This window comes from Heptranchias perlo, chromosome 1, assembly GCF_035084215.1.
Source record: "Heptranchias perlo isolate sHepPer1 chromosome 1, sHepPer1.hap1, whole genome shotgun sequence".
Lineage (NCBI taxonomy): Eukaryota > Metazoa > Chordata > Chondrichthyes > Hexanchiformes > Hexanchidae > Heptranchias > Heptranchias perlo.
Window position 1 is genome coordinate 106,997,821 of NC_090325.1, and position 18,163 is coordinate 107,015,983.

An 18,163-nucleotide genomic window follows, 5' to 3' on the forward strand; every position below is an offset into this window, starting at 1 on the left:
TGTTGGGGTGCAAATTTGGTCCCCATGGCTGTTCCGTGTGTTTGGGTAAAGAACTGGTTGTCGAAGATGAAGACGTTGTGATCCAGGATGAAGCAGATGAGTTGTAGGATGGCGTCTGGAGATTGGCTGTTGGTGTTGAGTACTGAGGCTGTTGCAGCGATGCCGTCATCATGGGGGATACTGGTGTAGAGTGCCGAGACGTCCATCGTGGTGAGAAGTGTTCCTGGTTCAACTGGTCCGTGGGTGCTGAGTTTTTGTAGGAAATCTGTAGTGTTGCGACAGAAGCTGGGGGTTCCCTGTACGATGGGTTTCAGGATGCCCTTGACGTATCCAGAGAGGTTCTCACACAGGGTTCCGCTCCCTGTTACGATAGGACGTCCGGGTGTGTTGGCTTTGTGTATCTTTGGGAGGCAATAGAAGTCTCCCACACGGGGAGTATGTGGGATGAGCGCGCGTAGGATGCTTTGAAGGTCTTGGATCAGTTTGTTGAGCTGGTGGGTGTGTTCTTTGGTTGGATCTGTGGGTAACCGTCTGTAGTGTTCCTGGTTGTCCAGTTGTCGGTATGCTTCTTTCCAATAGTCCGTTCTGTTCTGTATGATGATGGCTCCTCCTTTGTCCGCTGGTTTGATGACGATGTTGCGGTTGGTCTTGAGAGCGTTGATGGCGTTGCGTTGTGCTCGGGTGACATTCTGGACTGTCCTGTGAGTGCGGCTGATGAATCTGGCGTTGACGCATCTCCTGACAGCTTGAGCATACATGTCAAGCTTAGGGCAGCGACCCTCTGGAGGAGTCCAATTTGACTCTTGTCTCTCTCTGTCTGTCTTTGTGATCTGACCCCTTGTGTATTCAGTATTCTTGGATGTAATGTTTCCCTGACTAACCTGTCTGAACACCATCCACTCCTTTTGATTGCTGTGATTATCTCTCTGCCCACCCCCCCCCCCCTGCCAAATTAGTTTAAGCCGTCCCCCACAGCACCAGTTAACCTCCCTGCAGGGACATTGGTCCCAGCTCTGTTGAGATGCAACCCATCTGGCTTGTACTGGTCCCAATGCCCCAGGAATCTGAAGCCCTCCTTCTTGTACCATTTCTCTAGCCACACATTAACATGTCTTATCCTACAATTCCTATTGTCATTAAATGGCACTGGGAGTAATTCAGAGATTACTACCTTTTTGAGGTCCGGCTTTTTAACTTCCTAGCCCTGAAACTTTTTAAACTGCAGGATCTCAACCCTTTTCCTTCTTATGTCATTGGTTCTCACATGGACCGCTACTTTTGGCTGTTCCCCTTCTCCCTCCCTCCCTCCGCCCACAACCACATGTTCTGCACCCTCAGTGATGTCCTTTGCCTTAGTACCAAGGAGGCAACACACCATGTGGGACTCATGTCGGCAGTTGCAGAAACTCCTGTCTGTCCCCTGACTATCGAATCCCCTTTAACAACTGCATTACTATACTTTCTTGTTCCACCCTATGCAGTCGCGTTCCCCATGGTGCCATGGATTTGCTTCTGACTGCACTCCCCCGAGGTGTCATCACCCTCACTGGTACTGAACATTGAGCGCCACACTCCCAGCGGATTCCTGCACTACCCGCCTGTTCCTCCTAATATGCCTAGTGGTCACCCACATCCTCTCCTGAACCCTCTGATGCCACGGGGTGACCATCAACCCACCCCAAATATACATGCACATTATCTGTATAAGTAATCAGTAGTGTTTTTAAAAAGTTTAATCTGTTATGTTGTATGCCAAGCTAAATAACCCCAAGCTTCTACTTTGTATCTGCTTTTAATTTAAATGCTTAACCTGTGAAACAATGTCATTGAAGCTTATCAATTGTTCTAGATTTGTTGCAAACTTATTAAAGAATTAAAACTTATCATCTATGCATAACTGCAAATTGCAACTAAATGTTATCCTCCATTAATGTTGAAATTCAGTCTCCACCATAGCCTCCAATCTGGAATAAAAACGATGGAAGCAACAGATTGTTTATCTATTTCCAACAGTGCCATATTTTGAAGGGCCTTTACATAAAGTAAGAGACAAAATTATTTGTCCTACCCCTTCCCAGTTTGTTTAGGTGTCATACTACTAGGAACCTAAGAACAGGAGTAGGCCATTCAGCCCCTCATGCCTGCTCCGCCATTTGATAAGATCATGGCTGATCTGTGATCTAACTCCATATACCTGCCTTTGGCCCATATCCCTTAGTACCTTTGCCAAAAAGCTATCTATCTCAGATTTAAATTTAGCAATTGAGCTAGTATCAATTGCCGTTTGCGGAAGAGAGTTCCAAACTTCTACCACCCTGTGTGTGTGTAGAAATGTTTTCTAATCTCGCTCCTGAAAGGTCTGGCTCTAATTTTTAGATTGTGCCCCCTACTCCTAAAATCCCCAACCAGCGGAAATAGTTTCTCTCTATCCACCCTATCCGTTCCCCTTAATATCTTATAAACTTCGATCAGATCACCCCTTAATCTTCGAAACTCCAGAGAATACAACCCCAATTTGTGTAATCTCTCCTCGTAACTTAACCCTTGAAGTTCGGGTATCATTCCAGTAAACCTACGCTGTACTCCCTCCAAGGCCAATATGTCCTTCCGAAGGTGCGGTACCCAGAACTGCTCACAGTACTCCAGATGCGGTCTAACCAAGTTTTTGTATAGCTGCAGCATAACTTCTGCCCCCTTGTACTCCAGTCCTCTAGGTATAAAGGCCAGCATTCCATTAGCCTTATTGATTATTTTCTGCACCTGTTCATGACACTTCCATGATCTATGTACCTGTACCCCTAAGTCCCTTTAGACATCTACTGTTTTTAACTTTTTACCATTTTAGAAAGTACCCTGTTCTATCCTTTTTTGATCCAAAGTGGATGACCTCACATTTGTCTACATTGAATTCCATTTGCTACAGTTTTGCCCATTCACCTAATCTATCAATATCGCTTTGTAATTTTATGTTTTCATCTACACTGCTTACAATGCCACCAATCTTTGTGTCATCGGCAAACTTAGATATGAGACTTTCTGTGCCTTCATCTAAGTCGTTAATAAATATTGTGACTAATTGAGGCCCCAAGACAGATCCCTGCAGGACTCCACTAGTCACATCCTGCCAATGTGAGTCCCTACCCATTATCCCTACTCTCTGTCGCCTTTCGCTCAGCCAACTTCCTAACTAAGTCTGTACTTTTCCCTCGATTCCATGGGCTTCTATCTTAGCTAACAGTCTCTTATGTGAGACCTTATCAAATGCCTTCTGGAAGACCATATAAATAACATCCATTGACATTCCCCTGTCCACTACTTTAGTCACCTCTTCAAAACATTCAATCAGGTTTGTCAGGCACGACCTACCTTTCACCAATCCATGCTGGCTCTCTCTGATTAACTGAAAATTCTCGGTGTTCAGTCACCCTATCCTTAATTATAGACTCCAGCATTTTCCCCACAACAGATGTTAGGCTAACTGGTCTATAATTCCCCGGTTTCCCCCTCTCTTAAAAAGCAGAGTGAGGTGCAATTTTCCAATCTAGAGGGACAGTTCCTGAACCTAGAGAACTTTGAAAGATTATAGTTAGGGCATCCGCAATGTGCTCTCCTACTTCCTTTTAAAACCCTGGGATGGAAACCATCTGGTCCTGGGGATTTGTCACTCTTTAGTGCTATTATATTCTTTTACTATAGTGATGGTCTATACCTTGATCTTGCTGACCTTCATTTTGTGTTCACAATGAAGGCCATCCACACCATTAGAGCTTCAAATAGTTTATTTACCATGAGGCATAGGGAGAGTGTTTTACTTCCTATGCCCTACTCCTCCTGGATGCGTATCCTGCCCTGCGTGGAAGTGCCACTTGCCAACATGCCCTCAGCCTTCCTAAGAGAGGTGCCCTTGTATCTCATTATGAAACATGTACTGCTTGGTTAACTGGCTGGGAAAAATGAAAGAAAATGAGGTTTAGTTGCACAGATATGTCAATGGTTCTGCAGTGAAGAAAGATAGCTATAGTCAATAGTTCCAATATGTGCATGTTCTTTGAAGCTAGTAGCATGGTGTATTTTGTTTGAGTTTGAGCTGTTCCATTGATACAAATGGTGCTCCTGGTTGAATCAGGCTTCCAGGGTATGGATTGATTTAAGAATGAAAATGTCAAGGGACAGTGCTGTTGAGTGAATTTTATCCCCCTCTCTTTTCTTTTCTCCCTGCCCCCCCCCCACCAAAATCCTGTGAATGTATGTTCAGTTTGAACTCCACCTATGGCAGGTAATCTACTGTTTTTCTAGATTTTCATATATTCCTTGGGTTAATTTTTAGAAGTTGCTCTAGGCTGCATCTACAAGGCTACCACTTAAAACAATTTTTTTTACTTTTACTGAATTTTGTTGGCCTGTTCTGACTGTATATGTGCCACATAGGTTCAGAAGCTCTTCTCCTTGTCTCCCCACCAAAGCTAACCTTTGATAGGTGGCAAATGCTGAAATGAACAAGAAAGTTATATAAAAGAATCTTATAGCTGGTCTTTATTCATTGATGAATGCATCCTCCTCATACCAGGATCCCACCAATTAGCCACACAGATCCGCTTCTGAGGGCATATTGTAAGCAGCTATACAATTGGTGTTGCGTCTGGGAAGAGATAAGATGTCGGTCCATGCATGCATGCCTTTATACATATGGGAAAAGGAAATTTATTTGATTATAAAAACATCTTAAATTGTGTCCTTTGTGACTTTGCCACTAGAAGCCTGGAATTAGTGCTGCAGTATATTAAGATGATTCTATTTGAAGCATCCCTAAAGATGAGGAATCTAATTTTAATATTTACCAAAACTCTAGCATGGGAAACTGTAATGCTTATGGCTTAGCTTTCATCCAGAAGGATTAATAAACTCTTGGGTACGCCTGGTTATACGTCACATCTCCTTTGGTGTGAAGACTGCAAAAATATTATTCTGAATCATAATCAGCAATTTGTTCCTATGTAGTCTGAGGGTTACATTTTACACAGGAGATTTGCCTGCCCTTACCTATGCATAGCTCCACATGAATCAAAAGTGGAATACACCATTTGGATGCCAGAAGAGCTGTAATTCTATGTAGGAGGAACTAAAACAAGGATAAGACAGGCACATTTTTGTGTCTGTATATTGGGAGTATCTGTTGCTAAAAGTAGAGAACATAAATCAGCGGTGGAATGAATCTTTCATTGAACTCAAACGAGAAGGAAATTTTAGGGTACGTACAAAGAAAATTCCAACAGGAAAAATTTCAGACCGTATCATTTTGGAGCAGTCCCCATATTTTCACCAAACATTGTTTGGGTTTATTAGGCAATGGATGATTTGCAGTTCATCAGGCTTGTTTTTGGACTGGTGTTTCACAGAGGGCTGCCTTCCTTCTCCAAGGTGCTTAATCCTGTGGTGCACTGGGAATGTGAAATTAAGAAAACAAGGTTACCTAACTTTATACAGTGTTCCTCACTTTTAAAAGCGTTCTCCAAATATTGGGCTGTTGCCCATCTGATTTTGGAGAAATTTCCTTGAAACCGACGCCACTGCATGCATCGTTATGACATCAAGTCAGCATTTGATGGAGTGTGGCACCAAGGAGCCCTAGTAAAATTGAAGTCAATGGGAATCGGGGAAAACTCTCCAGTGGCTGGAGTCATACCTAGTACAAAGGAAGATGGTAGTCGTTGTTGGAGGCCAATCATCTCAGCCCCGGGACATTGCTGCAGGAGTTCCTCAGGACAGTGTCCTTGGCCCAACCGTGCTTCATCAATGACCTTCCCTCCATCATAAGGTCAGAAATGGGGATGTTTGCTGATGATTGCACAGTGTTCAGTTCCATTCGCAACCGCTCAGATAATGAAACTGTCTGTGCCTGCATGCAGCAAACCTGGGCAACATCCAGGCTTGGGCTGATAAGTGGCAAGTAACATTCGTGCCAGGCAATGACCATCTCCAACAAGAGAGTGTCTAACCACTTCCCCTTGACATTCATTGGCATTACCATCACCGAATCTCCCACCATCAACATCCTGGGGGTCACCATTGACCAGAATCTTAACTGGACCAGCCACATAAATACTGTGGCTACAAGAGCAGGTCAGAGGCTGGGTATTCTGTGGCGAGTGACTCACCTCCTGATCACCCCAAAGCCTTTCCGCCATTTACAAGACACAAGTCAGGGGTGTGATGGGATACTCTCCAATTGCCTGGATGAGTGTAGCTCGAACAAAGCTCAAGAAGCTCGACACCATCCAGGACAAAGCAGCCCACTTGACTGACACCCATCCACCACCCTAAATGTTCACTTCCTTCACCACCGGCGCACTGTGGCTGCAGTGTGTACCATCTACAAGATGCACTGCAGCAACTTGCCAAGGCTTCTTCGACAGCACCTCTCAAACCCCGACCTCTACCACCTAGAAGGACAAGGGCAGCAGGCACGTGAGAACAACACCCTCCAAGTTCCCCTCCAAGTCACACACCATCCCGACTTGAAAATATATCGCCGTTCCTTCATCGTCGCTGGGTCAAAATCCTGGAACTCCCTTCCTAACAGCACTGTGGGAGAAACTTCACCACACGGACTGCAGCGGTTCAAGAATGCGGCTCACCACCACCTTCTCAAGGGCAATTAGGGATGGGCAATAAATGCTGGCCTCGCCAGCGACGCCCACATCCCATGAACGAATTTTTAAAAATTATTCTAGACTGGAAGTTCTGGTGTATGCTAGTTACGCCATTGCTCGCACCCAGTCATAATTTTCTGGTGGTTCTGCCACTGACAGAAACCCTGATTAAAGTTCATTCGTATCTCTGCCCATCGGTCTAGTTCATGGTAATCTCGAATTTCCTGGACCTAATGCCACTTGCTGCAGGCACGTAGAATTTTAAATAATGGCGCAAGTCACCTGGTATCAATGTGATTTATGTCTTAAAAGCTGCAAAGATTCATCCCTGCAGTCTCAAAATTGTTCTCAGACATTCTTTCCTGATTCTCTCAGTTCTGCCATACAGGATTCTGAGTGTGTCTGAAGGTAATAACTCCACCCACTGTTGAAGGATTCACTCGAGGAACTCGTCACTTTCATCAACAGGAAGGTGTACCATTTGCTAAATGTGAAATTTGTCTGCAGCAAAAGATCCTGTATGTTAACTCAGAACGTTGGGAAAGCTCTCATGGCTCCTTTGTTCTTTGCCATTCTGTGAATTATTCAGCATGGAGGGAACGAGGAGGCAGATGAGGCCTACCGGCTGAAGCCGTGGCTGATGACACCATTCCACATCACCAACAAAGCAGCACAGGAACGATGTGTGCATGCAGTGACCCGGCAGGTTGCGGCGAGGACCACAGGGCACTCAAAGCCCGCCTCAGGTGCTGGGACTGGTCGGGTGTACTACAATACAACCCTGATAAAGTGGCAAAGATTATAGTAGTCCGTTGCACAATTTCACCGTGCGGGAAGGGCTCCGCCTGGACTCCCCAGACGAGATGCCCGTTGATCCAGAGAATCCCGACATGCGTGCCCCTTGTCCAGGGGTGCTGGCCTTCTGGCAGGAGGCACTATGTTAATAGTCAGGCCAGCCAGAGAGCAGCTGGTGGCATAGGTGTTTGGCCAATGCTCCCTCACTACCCATGTCAAACCAGCCGAATGAAGCTGCATGAGGAAGTCTTGAACAATTCCACTACAGACAACTGCATTGCTGAGCAGTCATGCAGAAGGTAAATTGTTAAGTCAGACACGCAGCATTTTAATATTGTCAAGGGAGTTGTGACAAAGAAGATGGCCATGGTATAAAAGGACAGCATCAGCGATGCAGTGAGGTAGTTAATTATCAAGCTGTGCAAACTATGTCCGACCATGCAGAAAGTTTCCTGTGAAAGCAAAGTAAATAGATATTTAACAGTAATAAATTTTTCAACAACAAATGAGTCTAACTTTTTAAACTACCCAAGAACAACATAAAAATAGAAAGTATAACTATTCATACACTATTTACAATTCTGTGTTTGAAAGGGTGATTGAGGGACCGCTGAGGGTGAGAAGGAGCAGGAGGAGATAGTCTATCATGACCGCGCTTCACCCCGGGGCCTAGATGAGCCTTGTGCCCATGTTGCCAGGTTATGAGTCTGACTTGTTGGCTGGGATCAGGGAGTTGGAAGTCTCGTGCTGTTCTGAAGGTACATGGGGCAGAGGTATCCATTGACTCCCAGCAGCTGCCTCCTGTGATGGGGCTGCTGATGGCTGTGTTGGTGGGGAGGTTGGTCTCGCTTCTGCGCTTGACACTGAGCTCGGGAAAGAAGGCCACTGCCTTGGGAAGTGCTGCCATCCTGAGCTTCAGCTGCATGTCGCTCTGGGACCACAAATGCCGCCATTGCGAGCACTGCTGGCTGGGCAGGCACGGGCACCAGCTCCTTCAATATCTACTGCAATTGCAACATATGTAAAGATGGGGATGTGCAGACACTGGAAATTATTTTTTTAATGTTTTACATTAATTTTGACTAACTATTTTGAATTGATTTTAAGTCATTTCAGAAAAGACTGGTCACCTACCTCCCAAAGCCAAATCTCACTTGGTTATATGGCATCTGTTCTGAGCTGTTGTGCCATGTGGTTAGCAAATAGAGCAAGCTATTGGCTGAACTACTTCTGAGGTTCCCGATTTACCATTTAAGCTCACTGATGTATTAAAATTAATTTTCCAGGAAATGTTAGTGTAAGTTAACAACTGGATGCTTGGAGGGCTCAACGGTGTGATTTGCGGCATAAGTTATACATTGCACCGTTTCCAGGAAATTCCTGGCCTATGTATATATTTATATTTCAGAGAATAATTGTGCTTTTATCCATCTGATTTCTGGAAAAGAATGGTTAGTAAGGAGGCTTTATGCAGAATCTAAGATGTAATTGAAATCTATTATATCCATTGTAATTCTCCCTGTTGTCAACTTGAACTGTACTTGGCCACATGGCGGATGCTTTCATTTGAAAAATAAATATTACAAAGTAGTTAGCTATAGTTGCGAATATAAATAGTGTTGCAGGACTATCTTTTCAGTATTCTTACCTAAATAATTGTCATGTTGATTGCATTTGTCATTGGTAGTTACAGAAAATGTATTTGGTTTGTGTCGTATAATAGATTAAAAATGAATATTGTTTGTATTTATTTTATTTGAAGACTGTGAACCTGAAGAAGTGACTGACTGGTCTATGAATGAAAACTGTTCATTTTGTTACTTACGAAGAGAAAAAGTCAAGGTAAGTGCAAAAACTGTGTAATCAATCTAAGGAATACTTAATCATACCTTACTGAACTAATGTTTCTAGCTGTCTCCTTTATCCATCTCATTTTAACTAGATTTTTGTGTATATCCTATTTGAGAACAGGGATTTTGGAATTATGTTATTATTGAGCAGGAACACTTCAGATTTTCATCTCTTTTAATCCAGTAGATTGCTTCTTTCTGTCAGACGCTTGTATTGTTGATGTCATGTCCAATTGAAAAAACATGTTTGAAAGTAGGTTTACTGGAGATTGTAAATGTGCCCACATGTGCATGCACCTTATATTGCACACATGGATCAGGCAGGAACTTTTGATGAATGGCACAACTGGTGCTAATTGTAGCATCCTTGGCAAAAGACCTGTGTTTGACTCATCATCTGAACATTTGACACTTCATGTGGCTTGCTGCATTACACTTGAAACACCACCATTGATGAATAGGGGAGACTTGTTTATACAGCGCTAAACACTTCTATGATCACAGTTGGATTCTTTTGAAATTCGCATATTGGAAAGAGCACACTGGTAAAATAAATTCACGTACTACCTTTGGGAATGAAAAATTTATCTCTGTTGCGTTTTATGTAAATTTCTCAACTGCCGTGAACTTGTAGACTTTGTTTATGAGCTACTGAACTTAATCAGTGTCACACTAGCTCTGCTGGTTGCACTGTTGCCTCTGAGCAGTTGAGGGTTCAAGGTCCCTTTCAGGACACAAGCGCATAAACTATGTAACATTACCGTGCAAAACTGAGGGAGTGCTGCGTTACTAGAAGCGTCAACCTTCAGTCAAGATGTTAAACTGAAACCTCATATATCCCTGTTCTGGTGGTTTAAGTGATGATAGCGATCCCATGGCATTATTTGCTGAGCAACAAGCAGTTGACTTACCTAACATTTCTCCCTCAACCATCACCCAAATGATGTGGAGATGCCGGTGATGGACTGGGGTTGACAATTATAAACAATTTTACAACACCAAGTTATAGTCCAACAAATTTATTTTAAATTCCACAAGCTTTCGGAGGCTTCCTCCTTCCTCAGGTGAACGGTATGGAAATGACATTTTCGAATCCTTCGCATTTGAAAATCACAGAACAATGCCTGGTGATTACTGCCCGTTGCCAAGGCAATCACAGTGAGCAGACAGAAAGGTGTCACCTAAAAGGCCACTGAATATACAACCCCAAAAAAAAAGAGAGAGACAGAACGAAGACAGTCAATGACCCGTTATATTAAAAACAGATAACATTTGTTCGCTGGTGGGGTTACGTGTAGTGTGACATGAACCCAAGATCCCGGTTGAGGCCGTCCTCATGGGTGCGGAACTTGGCTATCAATTTCTGCTCGACGATTTTGCGTTGTCGTGTGTCTCGAAGGCCGCCTTGGTGTATGCTTACCCGAAGGTCGGTGGCTGAATGTCCATGACTGCTGACGTGTTCCCCCACAGGGAGAGAACCCTCCTGTTTGGCGATTGTTGCGCGGTGTCCGTTCATCCGTTGTCGCAGCGTCTGCATGGTCTCGCCAATGTACCATGCTCTGGGGCATCCTTTCCTGCAACGTATGAGGTAGACAACGTTGGCCGAGTCACAGGAGTATGAACCGTGCACCTGGTGGGTGGTGTCTTCTCGTGTGATGGTGGTATCTGTGTCGATGATCTGGCATGTCTTGCAGAGGTTACCGTGGCAGGGTTGTGTGGTGTCGTGGACGCTGTTCTCCTGAAAGCTGGGTAATTTGCTGCGAACGATGGTTTGTTTGAGGTTGGGTGGCTGTTTAAAGGCGAGTAGTGGAGGTGTGGGGGTGGCCATAGCGAGGTGTTCGTCATCATTGATGACATGTTGAAGGCTGCGGAGAACGTGGCGTAGTTTCTCCGCTCTGGGGAAGTACTGGACGACGAAGGGTACTCTGTTGGTTGCATCCCGTGTTAGTCTTCTGAGGAGGTCTACGCGATTTTTCGCTGTGGCCCGTCGGAACTGTCGATCGATGAGTCGAGCATCATATCCCGTTCTTACGAGGGCGTCTTTCAACGTCTGTAGGTGTCCATCGCGTTCCTCCTCGTCTGAGCAGACCCTGTGTATTCGCAGGGCCTGTCCATAGGGGATGGCCTCTTTGACGTGGTTAGGGTGGAAGCTGGAACCGAAGAGGAAAGAGTCTCACTGGACTCCTCCAGAGGGTCGCTGCCCTCAGCTTGACATGTATGCTCAAGCTGTCAGGAAATGAGTCTATGCCAGATTCATCAGCCGCACTCACAAGACAGTCCAGAATGTCACCCGAGCACAACGCAACGCCATCAAAGCTCTCAAGACCAACCGCAACATCGTCATCAAACCAGCGGACAAAGGAGGAGCCATCGTCATACAGAACAGAACGGACTATTTCAAAGAAGCATACCGACAACTGGACAACCAGGAACACTACAGACAGTTACCCACAGACCCGACCAAAGAACACACCCATCAACTCAACAAACTGATCAAGACCTTCGATCCAGACCTTCAAAACATCCTACGCGCTCTCATCCCACGTACTCCCCGCATGGGAGACTTCTACTGCCTCCCAAAGATACAAAAAGTCAACACACCCGGACGTCCTGTCGTATCAGGCAACGGAACCCTGTGTGAGAACCTCTCTGGATACATCGAGGGCATCCTGAAACCCATCGTGCAGGGAACCCCCAGCTTCTGTCGCGACACTACAGACTTTCTACAAAAACTCAGTACCCACGGACCTGTTGAACCAGGAACACTTCTCACCACGATGGACGTTTCAGCACTCTACACCAGTATCCCCCACGATGATGGCATCGCTGCGACAGCATCAATACTCAACACCAACAACAGCCAATCTCCAGACGCCATCCTACAACTCATCCGCTTCATCCTGGATCACAATCACTTCACCTTCAATAACCAGTTCTTCACCCAAACACACGGAACAGCCATGGGGACCAAATTCGCACCCCAATACGCCAACATTTTCATGCACAAGTTCGAGCAGGACTTCTTCACTGCACAAGACCTCCAACCAACACTATACACCAGATACATCGACGACATTTTCTTCCTATGGACCCACGGTGAGGAATCACTAAAGAGACTACACGATAACATCAACAAGTTCCATCCCACCATCAAGCTCACCATGGACTACTCCTCAGAATCAGTTTCTTTCTTGGACACACGAATCTCCATCAAAGACGGGCACCTCAGCACCTCACTCTACCGCAAGCCCACGGACAACCTCACGATGCTCCACTTTTCCAGCTTCCACCCTAACCACGTGAAAGAGGCCATCCCCTATGGACAGGCCCTGCGAATACACAGGGTCTGCTCAGACGAGGAGGAACGCGATGGACACCTACAGACGTTGAAAGACGCCCTCGTAAGAACGGGATATGATGCTCGACTCATCGATCGACAGTTCCGACGGGCCACAGCGAAAAATCGCGTAGACCTCCTCAGGAGACTAACACGGGACGCAACCAACAGAGTACCCTTCGTCGTCCAGTACTTCCCCGGAGCGGAGAAACTACGCCATGTTCTCCGCAGCCTTCAACATGTCATCAATGATGACGAACACCTCGCTATGGCCATCCCCACCCCTCCACTACTCGCCTTTAAACAGCCACCCAACCTCAAACAAACCATCGTTCGCAGCAAATTACCCAGCTTTCAGGAGAACAGCGTCCACGACACCACACAACCCTGCCACGGTAACCTCTGCAAGACATGCCAGATCATCGACACAGATACCACCATCACACGAGAGGACACCACCCACCAGGTGCACGGTTCATACTCCTGTGACTCGGCCAACATTGTCTACCTCATACGTTGCAGGAAAAGATGCCCCAGAGCATGGTACATTGGCGAGACCATGCAGACGCTGCGACAACGGATGAACGGACACCGCGCAACAATCGCCAAACAGGAGGGTTCTCTCCCTGTCGGGTACGGTAGCATAGTGGTTATGTTACTGGGCGAGTAATCCAGAGGCCTGGACTAAAATCCAGAGTCATGAGTTCAAATCCCGCCACGGCAGCTGGCGAATTTAAATTCAATTAATTAAATTTTTTAAATCTGGAATTAAAATACTAGTATCAGTAATGATGGCCATGAAACTACCGGATTGTCGTAAAAACCCATCTGGTTCACTAATGCCCTTTAGGGAAGGAAGCCTGCCGCCCTTACCCGGTCTGGCCTATATGTGACTCCAGACCCACAGCAATGTGGTTGATTCTTAATTGCCCTCTGAAATGGCCGAGCAAGCCACTCAGTTGTAAAATCTCGCGACGAAAAGTCATAATAAGAATAAAACCGGACGGACCACCCGGCATCGGACCACTAGGCACCGGACACGACAACGGCAAAAAAACACCAAGCCCAGTCGACCCTGCAAGGTCCTCCTTACTAACATCTGGGGACTTGTGCCAAAATTGGGAGAGCTGTCCCACAGACTAGTCAAGCAACAGCCTGACATAGCCATACTCACAGAACCATATCTTTCAGCCAACGTCCCAGACTCTTCCATCACCATCCCTGGGTATGTCCTGTCCAACCGGCAGGACAGACCCACCAGAGGTGGCGGTACAGTGATATACAGTCAGGAGGGAGTGGCCCTTGGAGTCCTCAACATTGACTCTGGACCCCATGAAATCTCATGGCATCAGGTCAAACATGGGCAAGGAAACCTCCTGCTGATTACCACCTACCGTCCTCCCTCAGCTGATGAATCAGTCCTCCTCAATGTTGAACACCACTTGGAGGAAGCACTGAGGGTAGCAAGGGCACAAAATGTACTCTGGGTGGGGGACTTCAATGTCCATCACCAAGAGTGGCTCGGTAGCACCACTACTGACCGAGCTGGCCGAGTCCTGAAGGACATAGCTGCTAGACTGGGCCTGCGGCAGGTGGTGAGCGAACCAACACGAGGGAAAAACTTCCTTGACCTCGTCCTCACCAATCTACCTGTCGCAAATGCATCTGTCCATGACAGTATTGGTAGGAGTGACCACCGCACAGTCCTCGTGGAGATGAAGTCCCGTCTTCGCACTGAGGACACCATCCAACGTGTTGTGTGGCACTACCACCATGCAAAATGGGATAGATTCAGAACAGATCTAGCAGCTCAAAACTGGGCATCCATGAGGCGCTGTGGGCCATCAGCAGCAGCAGAATTGTATTCCAGCACAATCTGTAACCTCATGGCCTGGCATATTCCTCACTCTACCATTACCAACAAGCCAGGGGATCAACCCTGGTTCAATGAGGTGTGTAGAAGAGCATGCCAGGAGCAGCACCAGGCGTACCTAAAAATGAGGTGCCAACCTGGTGAAGCTACAACTCAGGACTACATGCATGCTAAACAGCGGAAGCAACATGCTATAGACAGAGCTAAGCGATTCCACAACCAACGGATCAGATCAAAGCTCTGCAGTCCTGCCACATCCAGTCGTGAATGGTGGTGGACAATGAAACAACTAACGGGAGGAGGAGGCTCTGCAAACATCCCCATTCTCAATGATGGCGGAGTCCAGCACGTGAGTGCAAAAGACAAGGCTGAAGCGTTTGCAACCATCTTCAGCCAGAAGTGCCGAGTGGATGATCCATCTCAGCCTCCTCCTGATATCCCCACCATCACGGAAGCCAGTCTTCGGCCAATTCGATTCACTCCACGTGATATCAAGAAACGGCTGAGTGCACTGGATACAGCAAAGGCTATGGGCCCCGACAACATCCCAGCTGTAGTGCTGAAGACTTGTGCTCCAGAACTAGCTGCGCCTCTAGCCAAGCTGTTCCAGTACAGCTACAACACTGGCATCTACCCGACAATGTGGAAAATTGCCCAGGTATGTCCTGTCCACAAAAAGCAGGACAAATCCAATCCGGCCAATTACCGCCCCATCAGTCTACTCTCAATCATCAGCAAAGTGATGGAAGGTGTCATCGACAGTGCTATCAAGCGGCACTTACTCACCAATAACCTGCTCACCGATGCTCAGTTTGGGTTCCGCCAGGACCACTCGGCTCCAGACCTCATTACAGCCTTGGTCCAAACATGGACAAAAGAGCTGAATTCCAGAGGTGAGGTGAGAGTGACTGCCCTTGACATCAAGGCAGCATTTGACCGAGTGTGGCACCAAGAAGCCCTAGTAAAATTGAAGTCAATGGGTATCAGGGGGAAAACTCTCCAGTGGCTGGAGTCATACCTAGCACAAAGGACGATGGTAGTAGTTGTTGGAGGCCAATCATCTCAGCCCCAGGGCATTGCTGCAGGAGTTCCTCAGGGCAGTGTCCTAGGCCCAACCATCTTTAGCTGCTTCATCAATGACCTTCCCTCCATCATAAGGTCAGAAATGGGGATGTTTGCTGATGACTGCACAGTGTTCAGTTCCATTCGCAACCCCTCAGATAATGAAGCAGTCCGAGCCTGCATGCAGCAAGACCTGGACAACATCCAGGCTTGGGCTCATAAGTGGCAAGTAACATTCGCGCCAGGCAATGACCATCTCCAACAAGAGAGAGTCTAACCACCTCCCCTTGACATTCAACGGCATTACCATCGCCGAATCCCCCACCATCAACATCCTGGGGGTCACCATTGACCAGAAACTTAACTGGACCAGCCATATAAATACTGTGGCTACGAGAGCAGGTCAGAGGCTGGGTATTCTGCGGCGAGTGACTCACCTCCTGACTCCCCAAAGCCTTTCCACCATCTACAAGGCACAAGTCAGGAGTGTGATGGAATACTCTCTACTTGCTTGGATGAGTGCAGCTCCAACACACTCAAGAAGCTCGACACCATCCAAGATAAAGCAGCCCACTTGATTGGCACCCCATCCACCACCCTAAACATTCACTCCCTTCACCACCGGCGCACTGTGGCTGCAGTGTGCACCATCCACAGGATGCACTGCAGCAACTCGCCAAGGCTTCTTCGACAGCACCTCCCAAACCCGCGACCTCTACCACCTAGAAGGACAAGAGCAGCAGGCGCATGGGAACAACACCACCTGCACGTTCCCCTCCAAGTCACACACCATCCCGACTTGGAAATATATCGCCGTTCCTTCATTGTCGCTGGGTCAAAATCCTGGAACTCCCTTCCTAACAGCACTGTGGGAGAACCGTCACCACACGGACTGCAGCGGTTCAAGAAGGCGGCTCACCGCCACCTTCTCGAGGGCAATTAGGGATGGGCAATAAATGCCCGCCTTGCCAGCGACGCCCACATCCCGTGAACGAATAAAAAAAACACTTCAGCAGTCATGGACATTCAGCCACCGACCTTCGGGTAAGCATACTCCAAGGCGGCCTTCGAGACACACGACAACGCAAAATCGTCAAGCAGAAATTGATAGCCAAGTTCCGCACCCATGAGGACGGCCTCAACCGGGATCTTGGGTTCATGTCACACTGCACGTAACCCCACCAGCGAACAAATGTTATCTGTTTTTAATATAACTGTCTTCCTTCTCTCTCTCTTTTTTGGGGGGGGGTTTGTATATTTGGTGGCCTTTTAGGTGACACCTTTCTGTCTGCTCACTGTGATTGCCTTGGCAACGGGCAGTAATCACCAGGCATTGTTCTGTGATTTTCAAATGCGAAGGATTCGAAAATGTCATTTCCATACCGTTCACCTGAGGAAGGAGGAAGCCTCCGAAAGCTTGTGGAATTTAAAATAAATTTGTTGGACTATAACTTGGTGTTGTAAAATTGTTTACAATTATCACCCAAATGCTGTTTGTGGGAACTCGCTGTTGCAAAATAGCTGCTGCATTTGCCTACATGCAGTTACTGCACTGCAACGTAATTCGTTATACGTCAAGCTCCATTAAAGAGAATGAGGCACACGACTGCAGCGGTTCAAGAAGGCCCACCACCTTCTCACGGCAACTAGGGATAGGCAATAAATGCCAGTGATGTCTACATCCTGAGAATGAATTTTTAAAAGAAATATCTATCTATCTTTCACCTCTTCACCCACCACTCCCCATTCCACGTGCAGTTTCTGGCCAAGAGATTGGAAACTATTCTTGGACTCCACTGATGCCATTGTATAAAGCCAGTTATTATCAAGTGTTTGAGTGAACCAGGTCATTCTCAGATTTTTCTGACATTTGTCATGCTTAAATTAGTAAGTGAACGAATGAGGAGACATAACTGCAGACCTGTATTCTGATTGATGCTTGGCACATGCTGGTCCCCAACCTGTTGGCCATTGCATGTCAGCTTGCCATTTCTAAGATGAATTTGCTTAGTCCTTCATATGCTCTAATCTGGAAGTTAGTTTGGAACATGAAAGAAATAAACATTAACTACACCACCTATTCAGGGATAGCAATTGCATTGAATAGAATTGAAGACCCAGTGCAGGAGTATTTTTTGATGTACATTCTATTTGGAGATAGACAGAAACTCTGCACACAACTCTACTTTACATACACCTATTTCATCTGACTTTGGACTGCTTTGTAGTCTTTTTGGTGTTCTTATCAGAACCGGTCTAGTGCATGCCAAGAACCTATTTTAAAAGCATTATGGTAGCCAGGTATCATTGAATTGTGAATCTTTGGGGAACATTTTTCCAGATGGAAGCGCATAACATGGAAAGCTCAGTCATTTTGCAAAATACTCTGACTTAGTTCCTGCTAATGACACATTAGTACACAGTATTTAGAGAAAACATCCATCAGAACTTCAGGCTTTGTTGTCGGCCACTTCTTTGCCAATCTCACAGGATTAGTCACCATAGCAGTGGTGAGGGCTGGTCCTCTACCTCCTTGCTATGTTCACTCCTTTGGACCTCTGCGTCACTCATTCCTACCAGTAGCAGCTTCCTCCCA

General features: G+C 46.5%; 1 protein-coding gene across 4 annotated transcripts in view; it reads left to right on the forward strand.

Annotated features, from left to right (window-relative positions):
* Window positions 1–18,163, forward strand: part of lcorl (ligand dependent nuclear receptor corepressor-like) — a 286,193-nt gene that overhangs the window by 212,652 nt on the left and 55,378 nt on the right. For all 4 annotated transcript variants that reach the window (XM_067989305.1, XM_067989291.1, XM_067989297.1 and 1 more), the window contains exon 3: window positions 9,208–9,287. In XM_067989305.1, coding sequence (XP_067845406.1) covers window positions 9,240–9,287 — 48 coding nt within the window. In that variant the 5' untranslated portion in view covers window positions 9,208–9,239. The remainder of the gene's footprint in view (window positions 1–9,207; window positions 9,288–18,163) is intronic.